Here is a 23,896-nt window from a genome sequence, read left to right as displayed (position 1 = left end):
AATATTTTAAGAATCCCAGGCAATGTGATAGTAGTAAGTCATAACATTAATAGTTATCACTTGCTGAATGTTTATTGGGTACCAGTCACTTGGACTAAGCACAATTCATGTGATATCCCATTTAACCCTCACCACAGTGCTACGAGATAGGGATTATTACCTCCTTCTGACAAATGAGGAACCAAGGCACACAGCAGACATAGGAAATCAGCCCAAGGGCAAGAAACTGAGAAACACTCCACGCTCTGACTGTCTCTGCTGTGTGCCTTGCTGGCACTTCCAACTCAACACACCACTGCTCTCCTGGTCTGCAGAACACACATGTGTGACGTGTGTGGGTTGGAGGGCAGGTGTGCACATTGGCAGGGTGGGGTCATGCGGAGAAGCAGGGCAGGAAGAGGTGGCAGGGCAAGCCCTCTAGTAACAGTGATGAAGCTCGGGGCTGGCAGTCAGCCCAACTCAGTGTGAATTTGGGGTCTCTAACTTCAGGTGCTTTTTCATCCTTTGGTCTGTATCAGAGGGCCCTGCCCTGAGTTCTGTGCTTGGGGCTTTGCACACTTTATTTGCCCATCCCAGAATGGATTTGCTAAAGCAACTGCCCAAGGAAGCTTCATTATATACAGAACCAATCAGTAACAATCTTTTCCCCAGAAGTTGAAAGAGCACTCAGAATCACACACAACCTTATGGCTGGCAAGGGAATTCAAGATGTCTAGTTCAATTCCTTCATTGTAAAGACATTAAACAGAGTCAGAGAAAGAAGTTTCACCAAATTGAGATTTCCTCATTCCCTCTCCGGAGGCTTCCTGCTCTCTCATATGGCAATCCAGGAGTTCGTGGGTAAACGTCTACATCCCAGCCCTGTCCTTGAAAATAGCAGGAGACATCTGTACATGAGAAAGCAGACTCATTCAGCCTCCTCTGCGAGACTCCCCACACCCTGCACATTCTAATTCAGATACAGAAAGAACAAAATCCCTCGCAAAAGGGGAGTGTTCCCTGACAGATGGACACAATCGGGCCTGTTCAGTGGCTTCCAGGACTGGAGGATTCCTATTTACTGCCAGAATTCCAGCTAGGGGCACCTGCTGTGTAATATTTCAAGAAAAGAATGCTCATAGCCTTGAAGCTTAAAACTCATTAAACACCATCTACAAGACTGCCCTGCTGCATGTTCATGACTTTTCTGCTGTCCTAGACCAACTCAGAGAGCACCACCGTTTTGTTTTCATTTTACCTGATTTCATTGGTCAGTGATCCCTGAGTTACTTTATAAATCTACACTGAAACTCGGTTGTCGAAAACAGCACTCTGTCCCCTTCAACATGGCAGCAGTAGGAAAAGTGATCACCTTCAAGACCACCTATTGTAGGTGATGACGCCAAATCACAAAGCAGGAACCAAGTACTAACTGGGAATACAGCCACATCATCATTCCTGGGATCCACCTAAGGCAATTCTTCCCTTGCTTCAAATCAACGGCTGGGGTAAGAAGGCTGTCAAGGAGAGGAGGTATCCAAGACTGACCTTCTCAACTTTGAAGATAACTCTCAATCCCACTCCATCTGCAAAAATATGCTCCTCCAAAAATAAGTCACACTGAATTTACAGATTGCCTTGGGTAGTATACTCATTTTACCAGTATTAATTCTTCCAATCCATGAATACAGTGTATTTCTTCATCTGCTTAGTCTTCAATTTTCTTTCTTCATTGTCTTACAGTTTTCTGAATACAGGTCTTTTACCTCCTTAGGTATGTTTATTCCCAGGTATTTTACTTTTTTTTTGATGTGATGGTAAATGGGATTATTTCTTTAATTTCTCTTTCTTATAGTTTGTTGTTAGTACACAGAAAAACAGATTTTTGTATATTAACTTTGTATCCTGCAACTTCACTAAATTCATTGATGAGCTCAAGTGGTTTTCCGGGGGCATCTTTAGCATCTGCTTTGTATAGGATCATGTTATCTACAGTGACAGTTTTACTTCTTCCCTTCCAGTTTGGATTTCTTTTCTTTCTTCTTCTCTGATTGCTATTGTTAGGATGTCCAAAACTATGCTGAATAAAAGTCAAGAGTGGGTATCCTTGCCTTGTACCTGATCTTACAGAAAATGCTTTCAGCTTATCACCATTGAGTATAATGTTAGCTGTGGGTTTGTCACATATGGTCTTCATTATGTTGAATTACACTACTTCTAATCTCACTTTCTGGAGAGTTTTTATCATAAATGATATTGAATTTTGTCCAAGACTTTTTCTGCATCTATTGGAACGATAATATGGTTTTTATTCTTCAATTTGTTATTGTGATGTATCACATTGATTGATTTGTATATATTTAAAAAACTCTTGCGTACCAACTAGAGAAAACATTTTTAAAATTTGTATGGAAACACAGAGGGCCCTGAATAGCCAAAACAATCTTGAGAAAGATGAAGAGAACTGAAGGAATTGTGCTCCTTAACTTCAGGCTACACTACAGTGCTACAGTCATCAAAACAGTGTAGTACGGGCACAAAAAGAGACACACAGGCCAACGGAGCACAAGAGAGCCCAGACACAAATGGAGCACAAGAGAGAGCCCAGACACAAATGCACACACTTATGATCAATTCATCTATGACAAGGAGGCAAGAACATACAATGGAGAGAAGACAGTCCCTTCAACAAGCAGTGCTGGGAAAACTGAGCAGCTACATGTAAAAGAATGAACCTAGAAGTTTCTTTAACACTATATACAACAACAAACTCAATATGGATTAAAGACCTAAATGTATGACTGGAAACCATTAAAACTCCTAGAGTAAAACATAAGCAGAACACTCTTTGACATACATTTTAGCAATATATTTGTTTTATCCCTCTCCTAAAACAAAGGAAATAAAAGCAAAAATAAACAAGTGGGACCGAATTAAACTTAAAAACATTTTCACAGTAAAGGAAACCACTGACAAAACAAAAAGACAACCTACGGAACGGAAGAAAACATTTGCAAATGATATGCCCAATAAAGGGTTAATATTCAACATATATAAATGGCTCATACAACTCAACATCAAAAAACAAACAACCGAATTAAAAAATGGGCAGAAGAATTGAATAGACATTTTTCCAAAGGACAATGTAGATGGCCAACAGGCACATGAAAAGATATTCAACATCACTAAGCATCAGGGAAATGCAAACCCAGACCACAAGGAGATATCATCTCACACCTTTCAGAAAGGCTATCATCAAAAAGAACACTAATGTTGGCAAGGACATGGAGAAAAGGGAACCCTTGTACACTGTGCGTGGTAATGTAAATTAGTGCAGCCATTGTGGAAAATAATATGAAAGTTTCTCAAAAAACTAAAAATAGAACTACCAAAGGACATAGAACTTCCATGCCTGGGCATACATCTGAAAAAAAAAAAAAAACCAACAAAAACTACTTCAAAAAGATATATGTAATTCAATGTTTATAATAGTAGTATTTACAATTGCACGGATATGGAAGCAATCTAACTGTGCATCAACAGATGAATGGATAAAGAAGAAATGTATATATACCATATCTTCTTTATTTTATATACACACACACACACACACACACACACACACACACTGGAATACTACTTAGTCACGAAAAAGAAAAAGTTTTGCCATGTGCCAACAATGTGGATGGACTTGGAGGGTATTATGCTAAATCAAGTAAGTCAGATAGAGAAAGGCAAATATATATGACATATACAGAATCTAAAAAATAAAACAAACTAGTGAATAGAACAAAAAGAAGCTGACTCACAGACTCACAAATATGGAGAACATCTGTGATTACCACTGGGGAGAAGAAAAGGGGTAAGGGCAATATAGCAGTAGAGGATTAAGAGGTACAAACTATTAGGTGTAACATAATCTATAAGGATATATTGTATAATACAGGGAATAAAGCCAATATTTTATAATAACTATAAGTGGAGAACAACCTTTAAAAACTGTGAATCACTACACCGTATACCTTATATAACATTATGTATCAACTATACTTCAATACTATGTGGGTGCTCAATAAAAAAAAAATCACAATTTTTATTGGAAATAACATTAGCAATAATATTATGTGGACGTGTTCTATTGCTATTGCTATATTTAAGCCATGTGACATGCACTTTCTCAGGTATTCTTCATATAGCCTTTGGAATAAGTACTGTTAACCCCAATTTAAAGAGTTAGGAATTGAGGTTTAGAAGTTCAGTAACTTGTCAAACGAGTAAGTGGCAGAGCTAGAATGAAAACCAGGTCTAACCTCAGACTCTGTTCACAATCACCATGCCTCATGCTCTGGGACAGAATATCCTAGCACTCCTGAGATCCTTCCAGATCCTTTCATGAAACTGCCGAGAAGACAGGGTCTCAGAAAGGTCTTTTTATCAGAGGGGAGAAAGCAAATCTGCAAAATTAGAATGATGGAAAGGTATGAAAAGTTTCTTTAAATCGTCCAACATTTTGAGAAACAAAAGACCATTTAGCTGATATCAGACCCAGGAAAGAATCAGACAAAAGTTAATCTCCAACCATTTCCACACTATGAGGAGAAATTAGAGGGAAATAGTGCAGTGTAGGTGCAAAAACGCTCCTAATTATGCTAACTGAACAGTCTGTGGGAGGAAAAGGTACTTTAACTGAAAGATCTTAGAAAATCTAAACAGAAAGTGTTACATATATATATATGTATATACTTTAAAATTTATTATATAGTCGTTGCTAGTAAAAGTAAGTCACAGCATTTTCCACTAATAAATTCTTACTTTTTTGTGGTGTTACTTTATTTTCAAGGGAAACCAAAATTATATGTAATACAAATTTGGAAAGAAGTACAAACAAAATAAAGACACTGCAATAAATTGACAGCACCCACTTAAATTTCAAGGTGGGCTGCATCCTAATGGCATGTTGTGAAGGAGATCGAGATGCAACAATTAAATCCTGCTAATCAGAGGACATGAATATTTCAGTATGTTCTAAATACTTCTGTGGCAGAAGCTCCCACAGAGAATTATATGAACATTGCATAAGGACTTGCCTGACAAGGTCTGCATTGTTCATAAATTTTTGTATTGATCCAATTTAGTAGGTATTGAATTCCCCATTCTAAAGAAACCAAGTACCTTTAAATGGTGAAACACTCGATAAACTCAGCATATCAGGAAAAACCAAGGTATTTTTACAGCAATAGTTGAATGCTTTGGAAGTAACCTATTTTTTTTTTTTAACTGCATTGAGGACAATGTTTTATCTTTGGGAAAACAAGATTTAGAGACGCGCATGTGTGTGTGTGTGTGTGTACACACACACTTATATACACATATATACATGTATATATACACACACATATATACATGTGGACTTTCTATGTATAGAAAACCCAAGGCACATGCTCCCAGTCTTTTCATTCGAGTACAGAAGACAGCCAAGATGTCAACTATTGAGATAGTTCAGTACAATCATCTTCAAATGTGTTCCCAAAATTTGAGAGATATTTCCACATGCACTATTTCCTTTAAAGAAAATTCCTTTAAAACACTTGATGTCATGACAAGCTCCCATTTCAAGGAAAGCTCAGCAGGGCCCTGGCTCCGCCTTCCTCACCACGGGCTGCTGACCGCTGGGCCATGTCACCACAGACTGCGGTATCGAATCCAAAGCACCAGGAAAAGGGAGAAGACACACTTCAAATCAGCTCAGTGTTCTCCCCCATCAGGGGCCCTGCTGACTGCTTCAGAGAGCAGTATGTTTAGACAGGAGAAAAGGTCTGACTCTTCCCTCCCTTCCAGATCACCTAACCCTGTCAGCACTAGTCCCAACTAGGACGTGCTCCCTGAAAAGGAAGACAGTGAGAGAGGGAGAAGAGAGGGAGAAAACGATGGGAAAATCAGTTCAGTGGTTAAGGACACAGGCCTTGTGACAAAACAGAAACTCCAGACCTGAGTACTAGTTCAAGCTTGTTAACATTTTCCAAGACTTCGTTTACTGGTAAAATGGCAATGATATCCAACCACATAAGAGTTGTAAAGATTAAATGAACATTACTACAGGCAACTCACCTAACACAATGCTGCCTGGCAGAAGGTTAGCCACAATAACTACTGTCCTTTTGATTATCATCATGATCACAACATGCTTTGTGATTGCTAAAAATAAAAAGTATCAGGGCAACTTTGGGCCCTGAAAGCACTGATGAGTTGCTCTCCTATCTGTTTACACAAACACTGGTTAAGCAGTCAGAATGGCTCATCATCACCTTGAGACCCAGGTCACAACAGTCAGAGTAACCTACACTTTGCCTGCCTTCCAACATGTGTGACTGGATCAGCTGCTCCCTGCATCCTGGCGGGGCCTGTAGGTAAGCAGGCAAACACGCTCACCCTCAACAGTCTAGAAAGTGGAGGCGCCTCACGCCTGGTCTCTACCCCCGACCTCCTGGGTCCTTACAGCACAAGGTAAGAGTGGTCCAGACCCAAGTGGGACATAGACAGTGACCCCAAATGAGCTTCCATAAAAACCATCTGAAGACAGAGGAGCTTACTGTAAGCAAGGATATGCACAAAGATCTGTTCATGATGGGGGAAAAAATGGAAAAATAGTAGTTGCATAAATTGTATGATATGCCTAATACACTGAATTCTTAACAAAATAGAGAAACACATGATTAGCATGGTAATCGTAATTTCCCATATGGATGCTGAGTCAATTCATTTCACTTATTTTCCACTTGTCCCCACTAACCACCCAGAGCCGGTTTCCCTTCTCCTCTACTGCTCCTCTAGCCTTTCACTCCTCTTTATTTTTTATAATACTTACTACTACCTGACAATATATCATATGAGTTTTTTATTAATTCATTCCCCCACGAGGATATGAGTTCCAAGAAGGCCGGCATGTCACACAACTTGGGCAACAGCCAATGGACAAGATGAGCTGTGCCTGGCCCACAGAGAACTTCATGCAGATTTGTTGAATGGATACATTTAGAAAATTAGAAAATACAGATAAAAAACCTTACATTATCTTTACCCCTACCACCTACAGATATGTCAGATATTTTTCTGTGTGTAAATAGAAATAGCTTATAAACACAACTGAAGTGAAACAATGTTTAACATAGCACTCTCTTCTATCCCACATTGCTGGCAGATTCTTTACCAGCTGAGCCACAAGCGAAGCCCCTTCTATACTTAAAACTCTCCAAATAATTCACTAAGTGGAAGGATCCGCAAGTGGGGCGGCACCGTCTGTGAGCCTCCAGCACACAGCTGACCTATCCTAGTCACCTTCACTGCCCCGCATTTTCCACGGGTATCCAGGGTCAAATGTTTTCGATCACATGGTCTGAGTCTGAGGCGCCAAGGCTGCGGACTTGGATGGCGCCCAGCACCAGATGGTTTATAGCCGTGCTGCACAAACTGGAAACAGCGCTGGCAGCAGGGGGGAGCCGCAGCGAGATCCCTGATCCCGGCACGCGCTCCGTCAGTGCCCAGCGCGGGGGGCAAGCAGGGAAGTGCAGGAGAAGGGCGGGGAGAACTCTGGGGCCACACACCCCCAAAAGACCCCGCTCCTCCAAGTGAGTCATTAACCCACCCAAGCGGGCGTGCCCCCCACCCTCTGTCAGCGCCTGCCCAGCCAGCACCTGCGGAGTGTTTCACAACCCCTTGTCAAATCAGGAGGGTGAAAGATGTAAAGCCAGCAAGTGCACCCAGGCAAGAACAAAGTGCTGTGGTTTCTGAGTCCAGCCTGATGGGATCCCGGCCCCTTTCCTGTAAGGGGCTCCGTGTCCCTCAGAGGCACCCCGCCTTCCCACTTGGCCTCAAGAAAGCACAACACAATTCGAATTCAAAAGGTACCTCACAGCTCAGCATTATTTCAATAAACAAAGCCTCCCTTTCTTCCCCCTACCTACAAAGAACACGTTTTATCACATATGCTTTGACAATTTTCTCTCATACAAATTGATTTATTCCCCTCCCCTGCCCCCTCCATCTTGCAGGCAGACTAAAATGATTAAGTACAGCGGGGGGTGGGACAGAACTCATCGGCAGCAGCCAGCGAAGCTGAGGACACTGTGTGGTCTCCCGCAACACGCAGGGTCTGCTGAACCACCCTCAGGAGAGAAGCAGCAGGAACCATAACCCTGTATGAGACAGCAAGAGAGACACAGATGTACTGAACAGTCTTTTAGACTCTGTGGGAAAGGACGAGGGCGGGATGATATGGGAGAATGACACTGAAACATGTAAATTATCATATGTGAGACGAATCTCCAGTCCAGGTTCAATGCATGATACAGGATGCTCGGGGCTGGTGCACTGGGATGACCTAGAGGGATGGGATGGGGAGGGAGGATGGAGGGGGATTCAGGATGGGGAACACATGTACACCTATGGCGGATTCAAGTCAATGTATGGCAAAACCAATACAATGTTGTAAAGTAAAATAAATAAATAAATTAATTTAAAAAAAAGAAAAAAGGAAGGATGAAGAGGAGCCCACGCTGGATGGCTGATCAAACAAATTCCTTTGGATGCAGATCTCATCAGTTGCTTCTGACTTTGGCTGAGTGGAAGGAGCTGCAAGTGGGGAGGCACCACCTTTGAGACCCCAGCACACAGCTCCCAGTGCACCCAGCACAGTGTGGACGCAGGCAGGGAGAGACAAGCTGGGTACCCAGGGAGGTGGGGAGTCTCGGGGTGACCAAACAGCACGCACTTCTTAGAAGGACGGTATTCTTTCAGCACACGTTTGATGTGGCATTGCTTTCCTCCCATCATTTAGGTTCATTTGCAAACTGAACTCCTCTGCTTGTAAGGGAGGAACCACAGAATTTTCCCAAGCTGGTGAAGTCCAACCTTAACCAGTGGCCCCAACACACTAGAGAAACAGAGGCGACACCTAACCCTTAGTTTCTCGCACTGTCCACCCTCTCCCCAACACTCCCTTCCTCACACCTCCCCTATTCGCTCCAGTCATGTCTGACTCCTTGCCACCCTATGGACCTTAGTGCCTCTGTCCACGGGATTCTCCAGGCAAGAATACTGGAGTGGGTTGCCATGCCCTCCTCCAAAGAATCTTCCTGACCCAGGGATGAAACCCAAGTCTCAGGTCTCCTGCATTGGCAGCTGGGTTCTTTACCACTAGTACCACCTGGGAAACCCATATACACATAGTACTAGAATGCAAACCAAAAATTCCCTAAAGCAGCCAAGTGGTAAGACAGTGTGCAAGGAAAGTATCAAATATTCTTAAAGGCTGCTTAAGAATGAAACATTTCTAACCTTCATAAAAACACCAAAGCAAAGCTTAAATCTGGCAGTGACTAGAAATACTGCAGTTTCAACAACATAAAACCCACATTGACTCAAACTGTTAAAGCTAAGCTTCAACCGAAGCAGTTCACACTGTCAATCACTAGGCACATGGAAACAACGGTGGGCAAGCTTTTGCCTGATACACAGAGGCCATCTCCTCAGAGTCCCGAGTGACTCTTGTCAAAATTCTGAATGCGAGTGTGTGTGTTAATTAATTTAAGCACAAACACCATTCTGAGATGAACAGACAGAATGACAAAACCCAAGGACTCCGTGAGACAGTCTTCCTATCGGTCTTAATCTAGGCCATCATTTCCAAAAAACAAAACTGAGCTTAGCTTTGAGCTCCCAGAAAAATATCACAAATGTGAAGCAGGATTACTTAGCTCTAAGGCAAGACGGGTGAAGGCAGATTAGCAGCAGCCAACAGGCAAAGACGAGCCGTTACTCTGAGGGCAGTCCCCATGACCCTGGGTTTATCAGCTGGAGGGCTCAGGCTTGCCTGCAACACCTCTCCTGAGACTGGACTTTGTCGTCTTCAAAGCCGTAGTGATGGCTGTGGAATTTCTCTGGTGGAGAACCTTTCAGGTCAGGGGCCAGCCTCCTCTCTTTGGGGTAATGTGGGTACAGTCCTCCCTGGGAGTTTAGTCTACAGCCTCTTGAAATTCATTCCAATCTGATGATTCCCTCATTTTATACCAATAGATGTGTCAGGTGAAAAAGTGAGTCAACACGGAGTGGTTATAGAGGACGTTTCTTTTCATGGGGCAGAGAAAAAAACAGAAGTTATTGCAAAGGAGTCAAGGATTCCTCAGAGTAGGACTTTTTGATTTGGTTCCTCAGCTTTTTAAAGTCCTGGCAATCATGCTCAAGCCAACAGAGCGACATTTACGGAAGTGCGGGAGGGGGCCCTTCCGGCCACGCTGTACCTGGCATTCACACACCTGCAGGGCCAGGGCTGCCCGGAAAAGGACTGCAGTGGACTGAATGTTTATTTAAAGTGACTAATCCACAAAGGAACAGCTCCACCCCCCCCTCAGACACCAGGCCAGAGCGAAAAAGGGAAAGATAGCTACCACCTTACACTTGCAGATCTTGACTCCCCTTCTTTGCTGGGGCAGAGAAACCTAATCCACAGCTACCAAATTATCCTTTCATTTGCCATCTTGAAAGAAAGGAAGATTATTCAAAACTTGCCTACTGTCTCAAGATGTTAAAAATTTAGGGACTTCCCTAGTGGTCCAGTGGTGAAGACTCCATGCTCCCAAATGCAGGAGGCCCAGGTTCAATTCCTGGTCAGGGAACTAGATCCCACAGGCCGCAACTAAGAGTTCATGAGCCTCAACTAAAGACCCCTCCCTCCTGCATGCTGCACAGAAGACTGAAGATCCCACGTGCTGCAAGTAAGACCTGGTGCAGACAAATAAATAAATAAATATTAAAAAAAAAAACATACCGCATCTCATTCCAGATATTAGATTCTTTTGGACAATAAATTTATGTTCACCAAGGAAGAGTGGGAATCTATCATATCATTTCCTGGGGAAGCACAGAGCGTGAGAGCATCCTTATAAAGCAAGGTTAAGCTGGGCTTTCTTCATCACCCCGCATACCGAGTGCAGTATTAGACCACGCACACGCCACGGCAAGCCTACCCGGAGCTCCTGCGCTGTACGTGCTCGCATCAACGTGGCAACCCGACAGCCTTAAGGAACTGATAACTCAAACGAGGAGTGTCAGAATTTAGCTGAAAACACACGCTGTTTTTCCCTAATAAATTCCAGATGTTAAGACTAGCTTCATATCCATCTAGAGACCAGCGCTTTACATAATCTGTTCTTTAAAACCTCCTGAAAAAAAAATGTAACTGCATTTCTTTCTCCCACTGCATTTTATGGACAAAAATGCACTTATTCATGGACTTAAACTGAAAGAAATTAGTTATTCCCCATAAGTTTAATGATTTCCAAAGAAATACATTAATGGAGTATGTGGAATGATAAATCTGTGCTATGAAAGATAATAGAAAGCAGACCTCGCCTATGATTGAGTTCAAATTCCAGAATACATCATATGCATAAAACTCTTGCAGTTTATGGAATTCTGAGTCTCCACGTTTGAATAGTGGGTGCAGGTCACAGCTTTCCTGATGTGTCTACTTTTTTTTTTTTTAAATTAAGCTTTCCTGGTGAGTGGCGGTAGAGAACAGAGCAGATTGGAGGTGGGAGGGGTGAACAGGGCAGGAACAAAGATTTGGCAAAGGCTAATACTATGCACTGCCTTTTGCCCCTTTAAGTCAGTACAGCAAAGATCTCCAGAATTTGGGCTAGACCAGTAGCCACAGCTTAGGCAGGTTCAGCTTCCATAATATCCGCAGCCCCTGCAGGCAATAGCGGCGACCACTGAAAGCCGGAGTTGCCTAAGAAAACAGAGCTTTAAGACAAACGCCCTGCGCCCTCTCCCTCCCCCAGTCTGCTGCCTAGAGCATCCTGTATAGAAATTCTGCAGTTGCCACGGCCGGCACTCCTCTGCCTTGGGAAAGGGGAACAGGAGACACTGTTCGCAGCGCTCTTGCTGTTTTGTGAGTAAGAAGGAAAAGGAGAGGATAAAGAGGGAAGGGATTCAATCTAAAGGGCAGGGGCAAAAGGTACATAGAATGGACATGCCATACACATCGAGGCAGCCACTCAAAGTAAAGGAAGAAACCCAGAAGGAGAAAGGAAAATAAGGGGAAAATAATTACATATAGGAATTAGCAGGATAGGTTTTAAAAAAAAGGACCCTTTGGGGGAAAAAAACAAGCTCATAGATACAGAGAACAGACTGGTGGTTGTCAGAGGTTGGGGGGAGGGCGGGTAAAATGGGTGAAGGAGGTCAAAAAGTACAAACTTCCACTTATAAAATAAATACGTCCTGGGGAGGTAATGTATAGCATGGTGCTTACAGTTAATAACTCTGTATTGCATATTTGTTTATTTTTTTGTTTTTTGTTCTTTTTTTTTTTTTTTGTATTGCATATTTGAATGATGCTAAGAGAAGAGGTCTTAAAAGTCATCATCACAAGAAACAAATTCTGTGGTGATGGATACTAACTATACTCACTGCGGTGACCATTTATTAATATATACAAATATCAAATCATTGCATCGTACACTTGAAACTAATCTACCACCACATGTCCATCATACCTCAATTTTTTTTTAAGGCCATTTGAAAGACTTCTTTTTGCAGGACATTCCTGTACCTAAACATTACAGTGTCTTCTCTCACGTCATCACCTACAATGCCATCCCCACAGCCTCCCAGCCAGTCTCCCAAGGAGTAGCATGCATGCTGAGATAACTGGGTAGAGATGAGCTGTGAACCAAGAAACAGCTTGAGGTTATTCTCAAAAAAGAACTCTCTCGTTCAGACCCGCTCAATGTGTTCAGGTACAGAGCCAAGGGGTTAACGTTTAAGTTCAGAAACTCTGTGTAGGTCAAATTCTGGCCCTGGGGAGACACAAGGGCGGGTTTCTTAAAATGCAAAGACTTGCCCTCCACCCTGTGACAGGTCACCTTTTGAACTGCTAGGGGATGAACTGGGAGAAAAATAGAAAGCTTTGCAGCCAGGCACTCCTGTGTGAATGTAGGGAACAATCAGAGGGCTGTCTAGAAAACAAAATGTCTCATTTCTTTAATAGTAGCTATTCAGGCAGCAAGAGGCAATTCAGAAACGGTCAGCAAAGCACAATGATTGGGAGCCAGGCATAAATGATATGTTTCTATTCTGCACCAGCATTTATGCACTGCCCAATTTCACTTTGGTTAAATAAAGTACTTTCTTCTGGGGATGGAAAGTATATGATACTAGGGCCATAGCTACTATAATAGATGGATCTATCCCACACACCTCAACTCCAGTGTAAAATTGTTAAGATTTTTAATAAGATGCACAGATTTTTTTTTTTTTTTTTGAAAGGACAAGATCATTAGCAGATGTGGTTTTCATGGAAAGAAGTAATTAATGGTGTCTGGTAAAGAACCCGCCTGCCAATTCAGGAGACATAAGAGATGCAGGTTTGATCCCTGGGTCGGGAAGATTCCCTGGATGAGGGCACAGAAACCCACTTTAGTATTCTTGCTGGAGAATCCCATGGACAGAGGAGCCTGGTGGGCTATAGTGCATAGGGTTGCAAAGAGTTGGACACAACTGAAGCGACTTAGCATGCACTCATAATGGTCTAAACTAAATTACTTTTCTCTTTACAGCAACTACGTCCTTTAAACAAGGATGTACGGAGTCATAGGATTATTTCTTTCATCTTTTTTCCTTTTCTTCAATGGACTTTATTTCTACGCCATGGCAGACACATCCTTCTCTTGCACACCTGAGCAATATACCATTTCCCCACCTCTCAGACAGGAAGTCACATTTCTGAAAACTTCTGATAAACCACAACTGCATGAATGTTGCCATGTCTGATGTGTGTATGCAGACATGCCTGTAATTAAACTATCTCAGAGCCCAACCTCTATGTATCCCCACCCACTCCTGTTTTTCTTATCTGTTCTTTGGAAGCTAGCATCTACCTTACCCACTCCCCAGGGATACTGGGAAAAGGGGAAATGTTTATGTGTCATATAGTGTAAGCACTATAAAAACGTTAGTTATAATATATGACTCAGCTCAAAATGAGATTTACTGACCTTTAAATGTAACTCCTCTTACCTGGGTCCTTAAGATTCATCTTTAACACATTTTATAAAGTTTGCCTAGAAGTCACGTCACGGCCTATAGGCTCTCTGCTAATGGACTCAGTAGTGACAGCATAAGCAAGCACCTTGGCACGATCCGTTCCCAAAAAGGAGCCTTAAGGAGCCCTGATATTTAAGGATAAGACTTGAAATTTGAGGGTCAGGCTCCATATATTGCCAAATCACTTTCAGTATCATTACATTAACAGGAATCTCCTAAAGTAAAAGATGGGTATTTAGCTCCCATGCTGGGATATTTTTCATCCTGAACTGAGGCTTCATTGAAGTCCTGGTGACCCCATGGTCTGTAGCCTGCCAGGCTCCTCTGTCCATGAGGATTCTCCAGACAGGAATACTAGAGTGGGTTGCCATGCCCTCCTCCAGGGGATCTCCGCTACCCAGGGATTAAACCCAGGTCTCCCACATTGCAGGTGAATTCTTTACCAACTGAGCTACCAGGGAAACCCCAAAAGCCAGATTGTTCTATACAGTCCATGGAATTCTCCAGGCCAGAATACTGGAGTGCATAGCCTTTCCCTTCTCCAGGGAATCTTCCCAACCCAGGGATTGAACCCAGGTCTCCCACATAGCAGGCAGAATCTTTACCAGCAGAGTTACAAGGGAAGCCTAAGAATACTGGAGTGGGTAGCTATCCCTTCTCCAGCAGATCTTCCCGACAGGAATTCGAACCGGGGTCTCCTGCCTTGCAACCTTACCTGATCAATTGAGCTGTCAGGGAAGCCCAGGTATGAACGTCCCGAAAGCTTTGGCTCCAGACACGATTGGTGTTCTTGAGAACCGTTTCTGTCTTGTAGGGGTGTTTGGCCATGACCTTACCAAATGACTGAAGGTCAGTTCCAGAAAATTCACTCAAATGTCTTCCTTCAGCACAAAAAAACATCTGATCGCAAACCCATAAAATCACAAGGGAGTTCAGAGACAAATTATGCAGAGAACAACTGCAGCATGGTACAAGATCATTTCCCATAAGAAGGGAGTCATTTTTCTGACTGTAAAGACTAACAGAGGAAGAACAGACAACAAAGCTGCTTCATTACTCTGTAAAGATCAGCCTGCATTTCTGCTCCAAAACATATTAAGCTCCTGTCTGGCAATTAGCGGATAAGGGCAAAAATGCACAGACAAGCGGAAGGTGGAAACCCCTTTAACCCAGAAAACCCAGTTGGTGGCTCTGTGTCCCATATCATTTCACATTGGTCACTGGGCAGCCTCCAAGAAAAGCAGCAGCTAAGGCAAAGGAATTCTCCAGAAACTGTGAAGTTTCAAGGCACTGAAAGTTTCAGAGATGTCTGCTCCAACCAGGAAGTCCAAGAACTCATCAGTAATTGATACCGTTGCAGCAAGCCCTCTCAAAGAAAGGCTTGCCCTTCCCTGCCCCCATGATCCATCTATTAACAGTCAAACTTTCTGACCTAGAAAAAGTGAAATGGAAAGCTATCCAGTTGTGGTTGACTAACTTCAGACACAGTGGGAGCACTGGGGAAGGAAAGGACTGCTACTTAAGGAAAGGATTCTATGCGAGAACACAGAGGCACTTTTCTCCATCTGAGTGGAAGACAACAGACACACATACCAAGGAGAGTACAGACCAAATGAATACAATTCAACTCAAACAATCCAGGAATCTGACTTCATGCTAATGGCTAAATCCCACTTAAAAATAAGACTGGCACAGCTGTTGTCCATGTGACCTTGGAACAACACAAGGAAGCACCTTTAGGTGTTAAATCACCTCTTGGAAGTTATTTAAAAGGTGAGCTAAGACTTCAGAAGTTATTACAGCTACTTAGCTTCTTCAGCAATTCATTTTGATACAGAATATGCTTCATTTCTGTTTTGCACTATATGTGGTTACCTTTTTTTTTTTTTTTTTACAGCTTTATAGCTGAGAGACGCTTCCTTTGCAGGTGTATCTCTTCCCCTTCGTACATAACCTTGTTCGAATAAAAAGGAATCAGTCAGTTCAGTTCAGTCGCTCAGTCGTGTCTGACTCTTTGCGACCCCATGAATTGCAGCACGCCAGGCCTCCCTATCCATCACCAACTCCCGGAGTTTACTCAAACTCATGTCCATTGAGTCGGTCCATCCAGCCATCTCATTCTCTGTCGTCCCCTTCTCCTCCTGCCCCCAATCCCTCCCAGCATCAGGGTCTTTTCCAATGAGTCAACTCTTCCCATGAGGTGGCCCAAGTACTGGAGTTTCAGCTCCAACATCAGTCCTTCCAATGAACACCCAGGACTGATCTCCTCTAGGATGGACCGGTTGGATCTCCTTGCAGTCCAAGGGACTCTCAAGAATCTTCTCCAACACCACAGTTCAAAAGTATTAATTTTTCGGCACTCAGCTTTCTTCACAGCCCAACTCTCACATCCATAAATGACCACTGGAAAAACCATAGCCTTGACTAGACGGACCTTTGTTGGCAAAGTAATGTCTCTGCTTTTTAATATGCTATCTAGGTATCTAGGTTGGTCATAACTTTTCTTCCAAGGAGTAAGCGTCTTTTAATTTCATGGCTGCAATCACCATCTGCAGTGATTTTGGAGCCAAAAAAATAAAGTCTGACACTGTTTCCCCATCTATTTGCCATGAAGTGATGGGACCAGATGCCATGATCTTAGTTTTCTGAATGTTGAGCTTTCAGCCCGCTTTTTCACTCTCCTCTTTCACTTTCATCAAGAGGCTTTTTAGTTCCTCTTCACTTCCTGCCATAAGGGTGGTGTCATCTGCATATCTGAGGTTCTTGATATTTCTCCCGGCAATCTTGATTCCAGCTTGTGCTTCTTCCAGCCCAGCATTTCTCATGATGTACTCTGCATGTAAGTTAAATAAGCAGGGTGACAATATACAGCCTTGACGTACTCCTTTTCCAAAGGAATAGGGGTCGCAAATAAAGATTTTGCTCTTTATCATACCTTCAAACTAGGCTTCAATAGTATGTCAACAGAGAACTCCCAGATGTACAGGCTGGATTTAGGCAGAGGAACCAAATTGCCAGCATCCATTGGATCATAGAAAAGCAAGAGAATTCCAGAGAAACATCTACTTCTGCTTCACCGACTAAAGCCTTTGACTGTGTGGGTTACAACAAACTGTGGAAAATTCTTAAAGACATGGGAATACCAGACCACCTTACCTCCCTCCTGAGAAACCTGTGTGCAAGTCAAGAAGCAACAGAACTGGACATGAACAATGGACTGGTTCAAAATTGGGGAAGGAGTACGTACGTCAAGGCTGTATATTGTTAACCTGCTTATTTAACTTATATGCAGAGTACATCATACAAAATGTTGGGCTGGCTGAAGCACAAGCTGGAACCAAGATTCTGGGAGAAATATCAGTAATCTCAGATATGCAGATGACACCACCCTAATGGCAGAAAGTGAAGAGAAACTAAAGGGCCTCTCGATGAGAATCAAAAAGCTGGCTTAAAAGTCAACATTCAAAAAATGAAGATCATGGCATCCAGTCCCATCACTTCAGAGCAAATAGATGGGGGTAAAAATGGAAACAATGACAGACTTTATTTTCTTGGGCTCAAAAACCACTGCAGATGGTGACTGCAGCCATGAAATTAAAAGATACTCCCTGGAAGAAAAGCTATGACAAACCTAGACAGTGTATTAAAAAGCAGAGACATCACTTTGCCAACAAAGGTCCAGCCAGGGCTTCTCCAGTAGTCATGTATGACTGTGAGAGTTGGACCAAAAAGATGGCTGAGCACTGAAGAACTGAGAGTCCCTTGGACTGCAAGGAAATCAAACCAGTCAATCCTAAAGGAAACCAACCCTGAATATTTACTGGATGGACTGATGCTGAAACGGAAGCTCCAATACTTTGGCCACCTGATCTGCAGAGCTGCCTCTTTGGAAAAGACCCTGATGCTGGGAAAGATTGAGGGCAGGAGAAGGGATAGACAGAGGATAAGATGGGTGGATGGCATCATTGACTCAATGGACATGAGTTTGAGTAAACTCTGGAAGATGGAAGGAAAGGGAAGACTGGTATGCGGCAGTCCATGGGGTTATGAAGAGTTGGTTGCAACTGAACAATAGTACGTTTCAAATACTAACATAACCCAGAACAAACCAGCCCAGAAGACAGAAGACCCCAAGTATGGCAATCTGTCCATCGTCACATAATATCTAGGGACTGGAGGCACCATAATTTAACCACCAACCACTGGACGTGTAACCAATTTTCTTCGGTGAATAATGCTGCAGTAAAGAACATTAGGACAAATTCTTAGAAATGAGATCAGTATTTGGCCAAGGCTTCTGAGTGTGAAATTGCTTCCCCCACAAAAGCTATTGCAATTTATACTTCTGTCAGCTCTATTTTGCTTTACTCCCAACAAATCTACATAGATCATTGAAATAAATATTTTTTACCAATATGGTTCCAAGATGACTTTTAGACTTCATTTCCTCACTTATTCAAGGTTAAACTTTTCCCATATATCTACAGGACAAGTGGCTTTGTTTTTTAATTGCCTGTTCACATTCTTTGCTCATTTTGGCAAGATGTTGACTTCTCAGAATTTGATATGTATTATAAATATTAACCTTTAACCATGTGTATTGAAAATATTCTTTCCCAGTTGGCTATTCACCTTTTAATTTATACAGCATTTTTGGACATCTGTATATTTTATATTTTTATGTTACCTCCATAAATCTTTTTCCTTTGCAGATTTTCCCTTCTGCTTTTTGTTTAGAAAGCCCTTCTTCACTCTGTTCAGACAGTTACCGACATTTTCTTCATTGTGATGTTTAAAAATGTGGTCATTTTTTATAAAACTTTCATTCCATATGGAATTTCATTGTGTATATAAATCGCAAATCTAACTCTGTTGTTTATATATTTGTAGGTATTCATTCTAGCATTGCTGAATAAAATTTCTCTTATTGCAGCCATTATAATATAGCTATCCTTTTTATATTATTTTAAATTATCGTATTACAAATTTTAATGTTTCATTATTATAAAATATCTCCTTTATTTTTCAAAAATATTTTAGCTATTTGTTTATTTTCCAGGTGAAGTTACTACGAAGATTTAAAAAACTCTCAAGGACTTTGGATCAGAACATTAAATTTCCACTCTCTTCTCGGTTGGTGCAGTCATGTATCAGACTTAAGTCATCTAACCACATGGATATTTCATCCATCAACTATAATTTTCATTGTTGTGCCTCTCCGTAACTGAGACACAAATTCCTTGAGGACCAACACAATGTCTGCTTTATTCCTCAGTGTGTTCCATTCCTAGCACTTAGTACAATGTAAGCACACACACAATTACTGAAGGAAAGCAAAGTGACCTAGCACTCTTTTCATCCTAAACATCTCATTTAGTGTCTCTAACTAAAAATAGCTACACTAGCAAGGTAACCGTGAACACAGCTGGTGTGTGAAAGCTGAACGAGGTCTGCAAGGGACGTATAGGCTACTGTTCCCAGTGCTGGCCAACGGCAAGACAACTCCAGAGACGGCGTCCTCCCTCAGCTACCACAATGTGCAGAAGAAAGAGGAGGGCAACACTGCGGTAAAGGTGAGCTAAAACCAACATATTAGGAATCAGGCTTTAGAATTACAGAAACTTGACTAGACTGAGGTTCTTTTAGTATCACTGCCATGGAGAAGTAGAGGTCAGCTAACTGCTTTTTAAAAGTCCAAGACCCAGTGCTAAGAGAGATTTTGGACATTTAAAGAGCGATGTCCCAGGACAGAGTTAGGTAGAGAGTGAAGAATCCTAGCTCAAAAAGATGGCCTGAACAAGCGCTCCTGGCCTGTCTTCTTCCCAATGCCTTGGCGTAGAGACTCAACTAATAAAAATCAACCAGCTGGGGTAGAGACTGGAAGGAATGATGGTGAATCACACCCAGATTGCTGGTAAGGATCTCCTGTATTATTTATGACATCTATGGAGTGCCTCTTAACAATTTACTAGTTTTAAGATATGTTTACAAAGATTATAGCTCTGTAATAATGACAAAAACTAAAAAACTGAATAAATGCTCATCAGTAGGAAAGTAAATGCATAAATTGTCCGTATCCACATCCTGTGGCTATGAAAAATAAAAATCTATGATATGCTGTTAAAGTTTTTTTTTCAAAAAAAAAAAAAAAACCTACAATGTACATATGGCTTCTCTGGTGGCTCATTGCAGAATCTGCCTGCAATGCGGGAGACCTGGGTTCGATCCCTGGGTTGGGAAGATCACCTGGAGGAAAGAACTGCTACTCACTCCAGTATTCTGGCCTGGAGAATTCTATGGACAGAGGAGCCTGGCAGGCTACAGTCCATGGGGCAGCAGAGTCGGACACAACTGAGTGACTTTCACTTTCAGGATGTATATATAAGGTGATCTATTTTTATAAAAGTGGTCACATATATGCACATTTGTATATTATATGTCAGCACAGATGAGTACTGAAGAATAAACACCAAGCTGGTAACATGGGTTAAGGAGGGAGACGGGATATACGGTGGAAAAGGGGCCGAGCTGGCTTTTGCATGGTACAGTTGCCCTCTGCATCTGGGGATAAAGAGCCGGTGGGCGCTGAGGGACCACTGTACTATGCCATTTTACACAAGGGACTTGAGCATTTGCAGACTTCGGTATCTGCAAGCATCCTCGAACCGAGGGACAACTGTATACTTCTGTGTCATCTGACCTGTTACAATGACCATTCATTTCTTTTGTGCCTTGAATGGAAAAGCATATATATTATTATTCTCAAAAATAAATAGACATGTCAACAAATTTTCAAAAATGAATATCAACAATGCAAATATAAAATTATCTCAAAATTATCAAACGCAGAACAAACAAAATAAAGAACCTCATTAGAAGACACTTGAGATAGTGGAGCTTTGATGACGCAAAGCTGGAACTAGGTGCAACAATTAGGTTTCCTTTGATTTCAGGGACTTATTTATTCTGTTTATCTCAAGACAGAGCTAATAAACCAAATGGTTTTGAAAGGTCCTAAATGGTTCTCAATATTTGGGGCATATTCCAGGAAGATTAAGTTAATTCAGCTATTTATACAGTGGCATATTTGACAGGGAAAACGCAGACCAGATATTTGAAGTTAATGTTCCGTTAGCCCCTCAAGCGGAGGGGGAGCAGCGACAGGCGAGCAGAGGCGGTGACCCAGCTGCTGTGGTTTATCTGGCTTTGGAACCCTGGCTTTTGGCAAAGTGTTTAGGAGGCTGAAGGAGATCTGCATGAGATGGCAAGTTTGCTGTCGGGACCTCAGGGGATAAATTAAAGGTCAACCACGTGATATCCCTTAGAACAATAGTCAACTCTACGGAAGAGATAAAACAGTCCTCAGTCAACCATCCCTAGAGTACTTTTCATGCATGTTTTCAACCTTTTGGTCATGACCCACAAATGAATCTAGAAATAAATTTAGTGTACTGTAATCAGCGTGGGTCTAGATGAGGAAGAAAAACTTTAAAAACCTTAAACTTTAAACTGCCTTAAATAATGCTCTTTGGTTTTTTTTTCCTGCCCTCATCCCTACACCTCCTACTTTCAACCAGCAGGGAACAAATCACTTTCTCACCAGTCTGTAAGGCCACATCCTGTGCTGATTTTCAAGGAGCTAATTTTTCCATTTAGGAAAAAAAGGAAGTCAAGTTCAAGTATCCATTAGAAAAGGCAAGAGATAATTCCACTTTCTCTACCTCTCAACAAAATGTGTGTCATAATGGGTAAGAGGCTTTGCCTTTGGACTTCTCTCTGAGAAATAATTCATAAATTCCCTTCTCTTGTATATTAAAATGTCATATAAAAATAGGGAGATTACATCAAATAAAGTTGGAATGCTGGAATCTAGTGGGGTTCCTAAGGATTGTACTCACAGTCCAGCACCAGAAGCTACAGAACAAACCCTCAAATCTGAAATGTTACCTCTTCAGCTGGGTTGTGGGCACTCAAACTTCCAAAGACTACTGTTGCCAGCAGAATCCTCAGCTTTACTTTTGAAACTCCAGCATGTGCCTCACACTCAGAAATAAAGCACTGATCACAAACCCAACGGCCATGGGGGACACCTCCTTGTACCCCAGACCTGCACATCCGGTTGCCTACCAGACTTCCGTACGAAAAGGGACACAACTTAACATACTCCTAACTCAGCCTGTCTTCTTCCCTTCAAGCTACCCCAACCCGCACATCCACTCAGCCCTGAGTGCTGCTTCAGCTAAATGAGTGCACTATAGGAGCTAGGCTCCACACGCCCATTCGCCTAAGGCAGAGACTTCCTTTCTCTCATCAGTTTCTGTGGAGCTGCCTCCTAAATCTTTCTGGAAACTTCACTCCTCCCCGTGCCTCCCACCATCAGTCTAGCTCAGGACACCGCTGCTCACCTGGATTATGGCAACAGTGCCGTCACTGGTTTTCCTGCTTTCTCTCCAAACGGTTTTCCAAATCCATAAACAAAACACAACACTCAGTATATCACTTCTACTAAAAGATAAATATAAATCACCACAACATGTCAATGGCTGCACTTTGCCGTCAGGTAGGGTTCAAATTCCTCAACATGGCCTAATAACCCCTCCGCCAAGCTATCTCCTCTTGTCATACAGAAGAAATTGCAGAACTGCAGACAAGTTCAACGCCCTCCTGCCCTGACCGCTGCCAACCAACTTCACATCACACTCAGGTGCCCTCTGCAAAGACTTCTTAGACCCTAGTGGGCACAGCACCCCAGGCCTCCTCGTTCTGATCACAGCGCCTATCACACTGCTCAATGGCCCCCTTGCTCGCATCTCCTCCACTGGGTCTATAAATTCCTTGATGAGTGGGATTGTGTCTGACTGGCTACAAGACCCAGCACGGTGCTTGGCCCAAAGCAAATGCTGAATACATCTTAAAGATGAATCAGCTCTTCTGTCCAGGGCAATGGGAACCATGAAAAAGCCAAACCAAGCACTGGAGGTCATCGCTGATTAGCACAACCCAGTGTGGACGGACTTCCAGTGGTGGGGAAACCATAACCTCTGAGGTGCAGAAGGATGGAAAACCTACAGCCGCAAAGTCATCCAATGATCCTCTGCTACACAATCTAAAAACAAAGGGAATGTTGAGGTCAGTTATGTAAGTCTGCTTATGATCATAAACAATGCCCCCATTAAGTGTCTTTTACCTTTAAAACCTGGCTTTTACTTTATACAAAGAAAAGGTATGGGGTAGGATGTGGCGGGAGGTCGGAGGGAGGTTCGGGAGGGAGGGGACATCTGTATACCTGTGGCTCATTCATGTTGATCAGCAGAACCAACACAATATTGTAAAGCAATTATCCTCCAATTTTAAAAAAATGAAGACGGTAACAATAAATAAATAAATAAAAGGAAGCAGCTTGTTAAGAAAAAGAAAGAAACTATATCCCCGAAGTCACAACTGTAACAGCTATTAGATTTCTCCCTGGCCTTTCCATTTTTTTTATCTGTATGTTTGTGCTTCTCATTAAATAGCTATAATCATAGCATACATATCTCACTAATTTAGTTTTATCTTTACAGTTTTTCACAAGTGGGTATACAGTCATCATATTCATAATTTTAATGACGGAATAAATGCTATCAAGTAAACACATTATAATTTTCTCAATCATATTTAGGTAGTTTCTAATCTTTACTAATGTAAATCATGCTATAAAGATATATATAAAAAATACATAACCATGTTCTAAATTGGTACAGATTTTTTTTTTCTCGTTTTAAAGGATTACTGCACCACTGGAAGGAACTTGAAAAGAATGCATGCTTGGGAT

At 42.2% G+C, this 23,896-nt stretch overlaps 1 protein-coding gene across 6 annotated transcripts in view; it reads right to left on the bottom strand.

The window, feature by feature from the left end:
* Positions 1-23,896, bottom strand: part of MCC (MCC regulator of WNT signaling pathway) — a 500,790-nt gene that overhangs the window by 126,526 nt on the left and 350,368 nt on the right. Inside the window, exon 1 of one of the 6 annotated variants that reach the window (XM_043470598.1) lies at positions 11,001-11,074. The exons of the other annotated variants lie outside the window; for them this stretch is intronic. Coding sequence (XP_043326533.1) covers positions 11,001-11,030 — 30 coding nt within the window. The 5' untranslated portion in view covers positions 11,031-11,074. Of the gene's footprint in view, positions 1-11,000; positions 11,075-23,896 lie in introns of those variants that run through there. 6 annotated transcript variants of the gene reach the window in all.

The sequence above is a fragment of the Cervus canadensis genome, chromosome 6 (genome assembly GCF_019320065.1).
Source record: "Cervus canadensis isolate Bull #8, Minnesota chromosome 6, ASM1932006v1, whole genome shotgun sequence".
NCBI lineage: Eukaryota > Metazoa > Chordata > Mammalia > Artiodactyla > Cervidae > Cervus > Cervus canadensis.
This window is presented reverse-complemented; position numbering and strand designations above follow the sequence as displayed.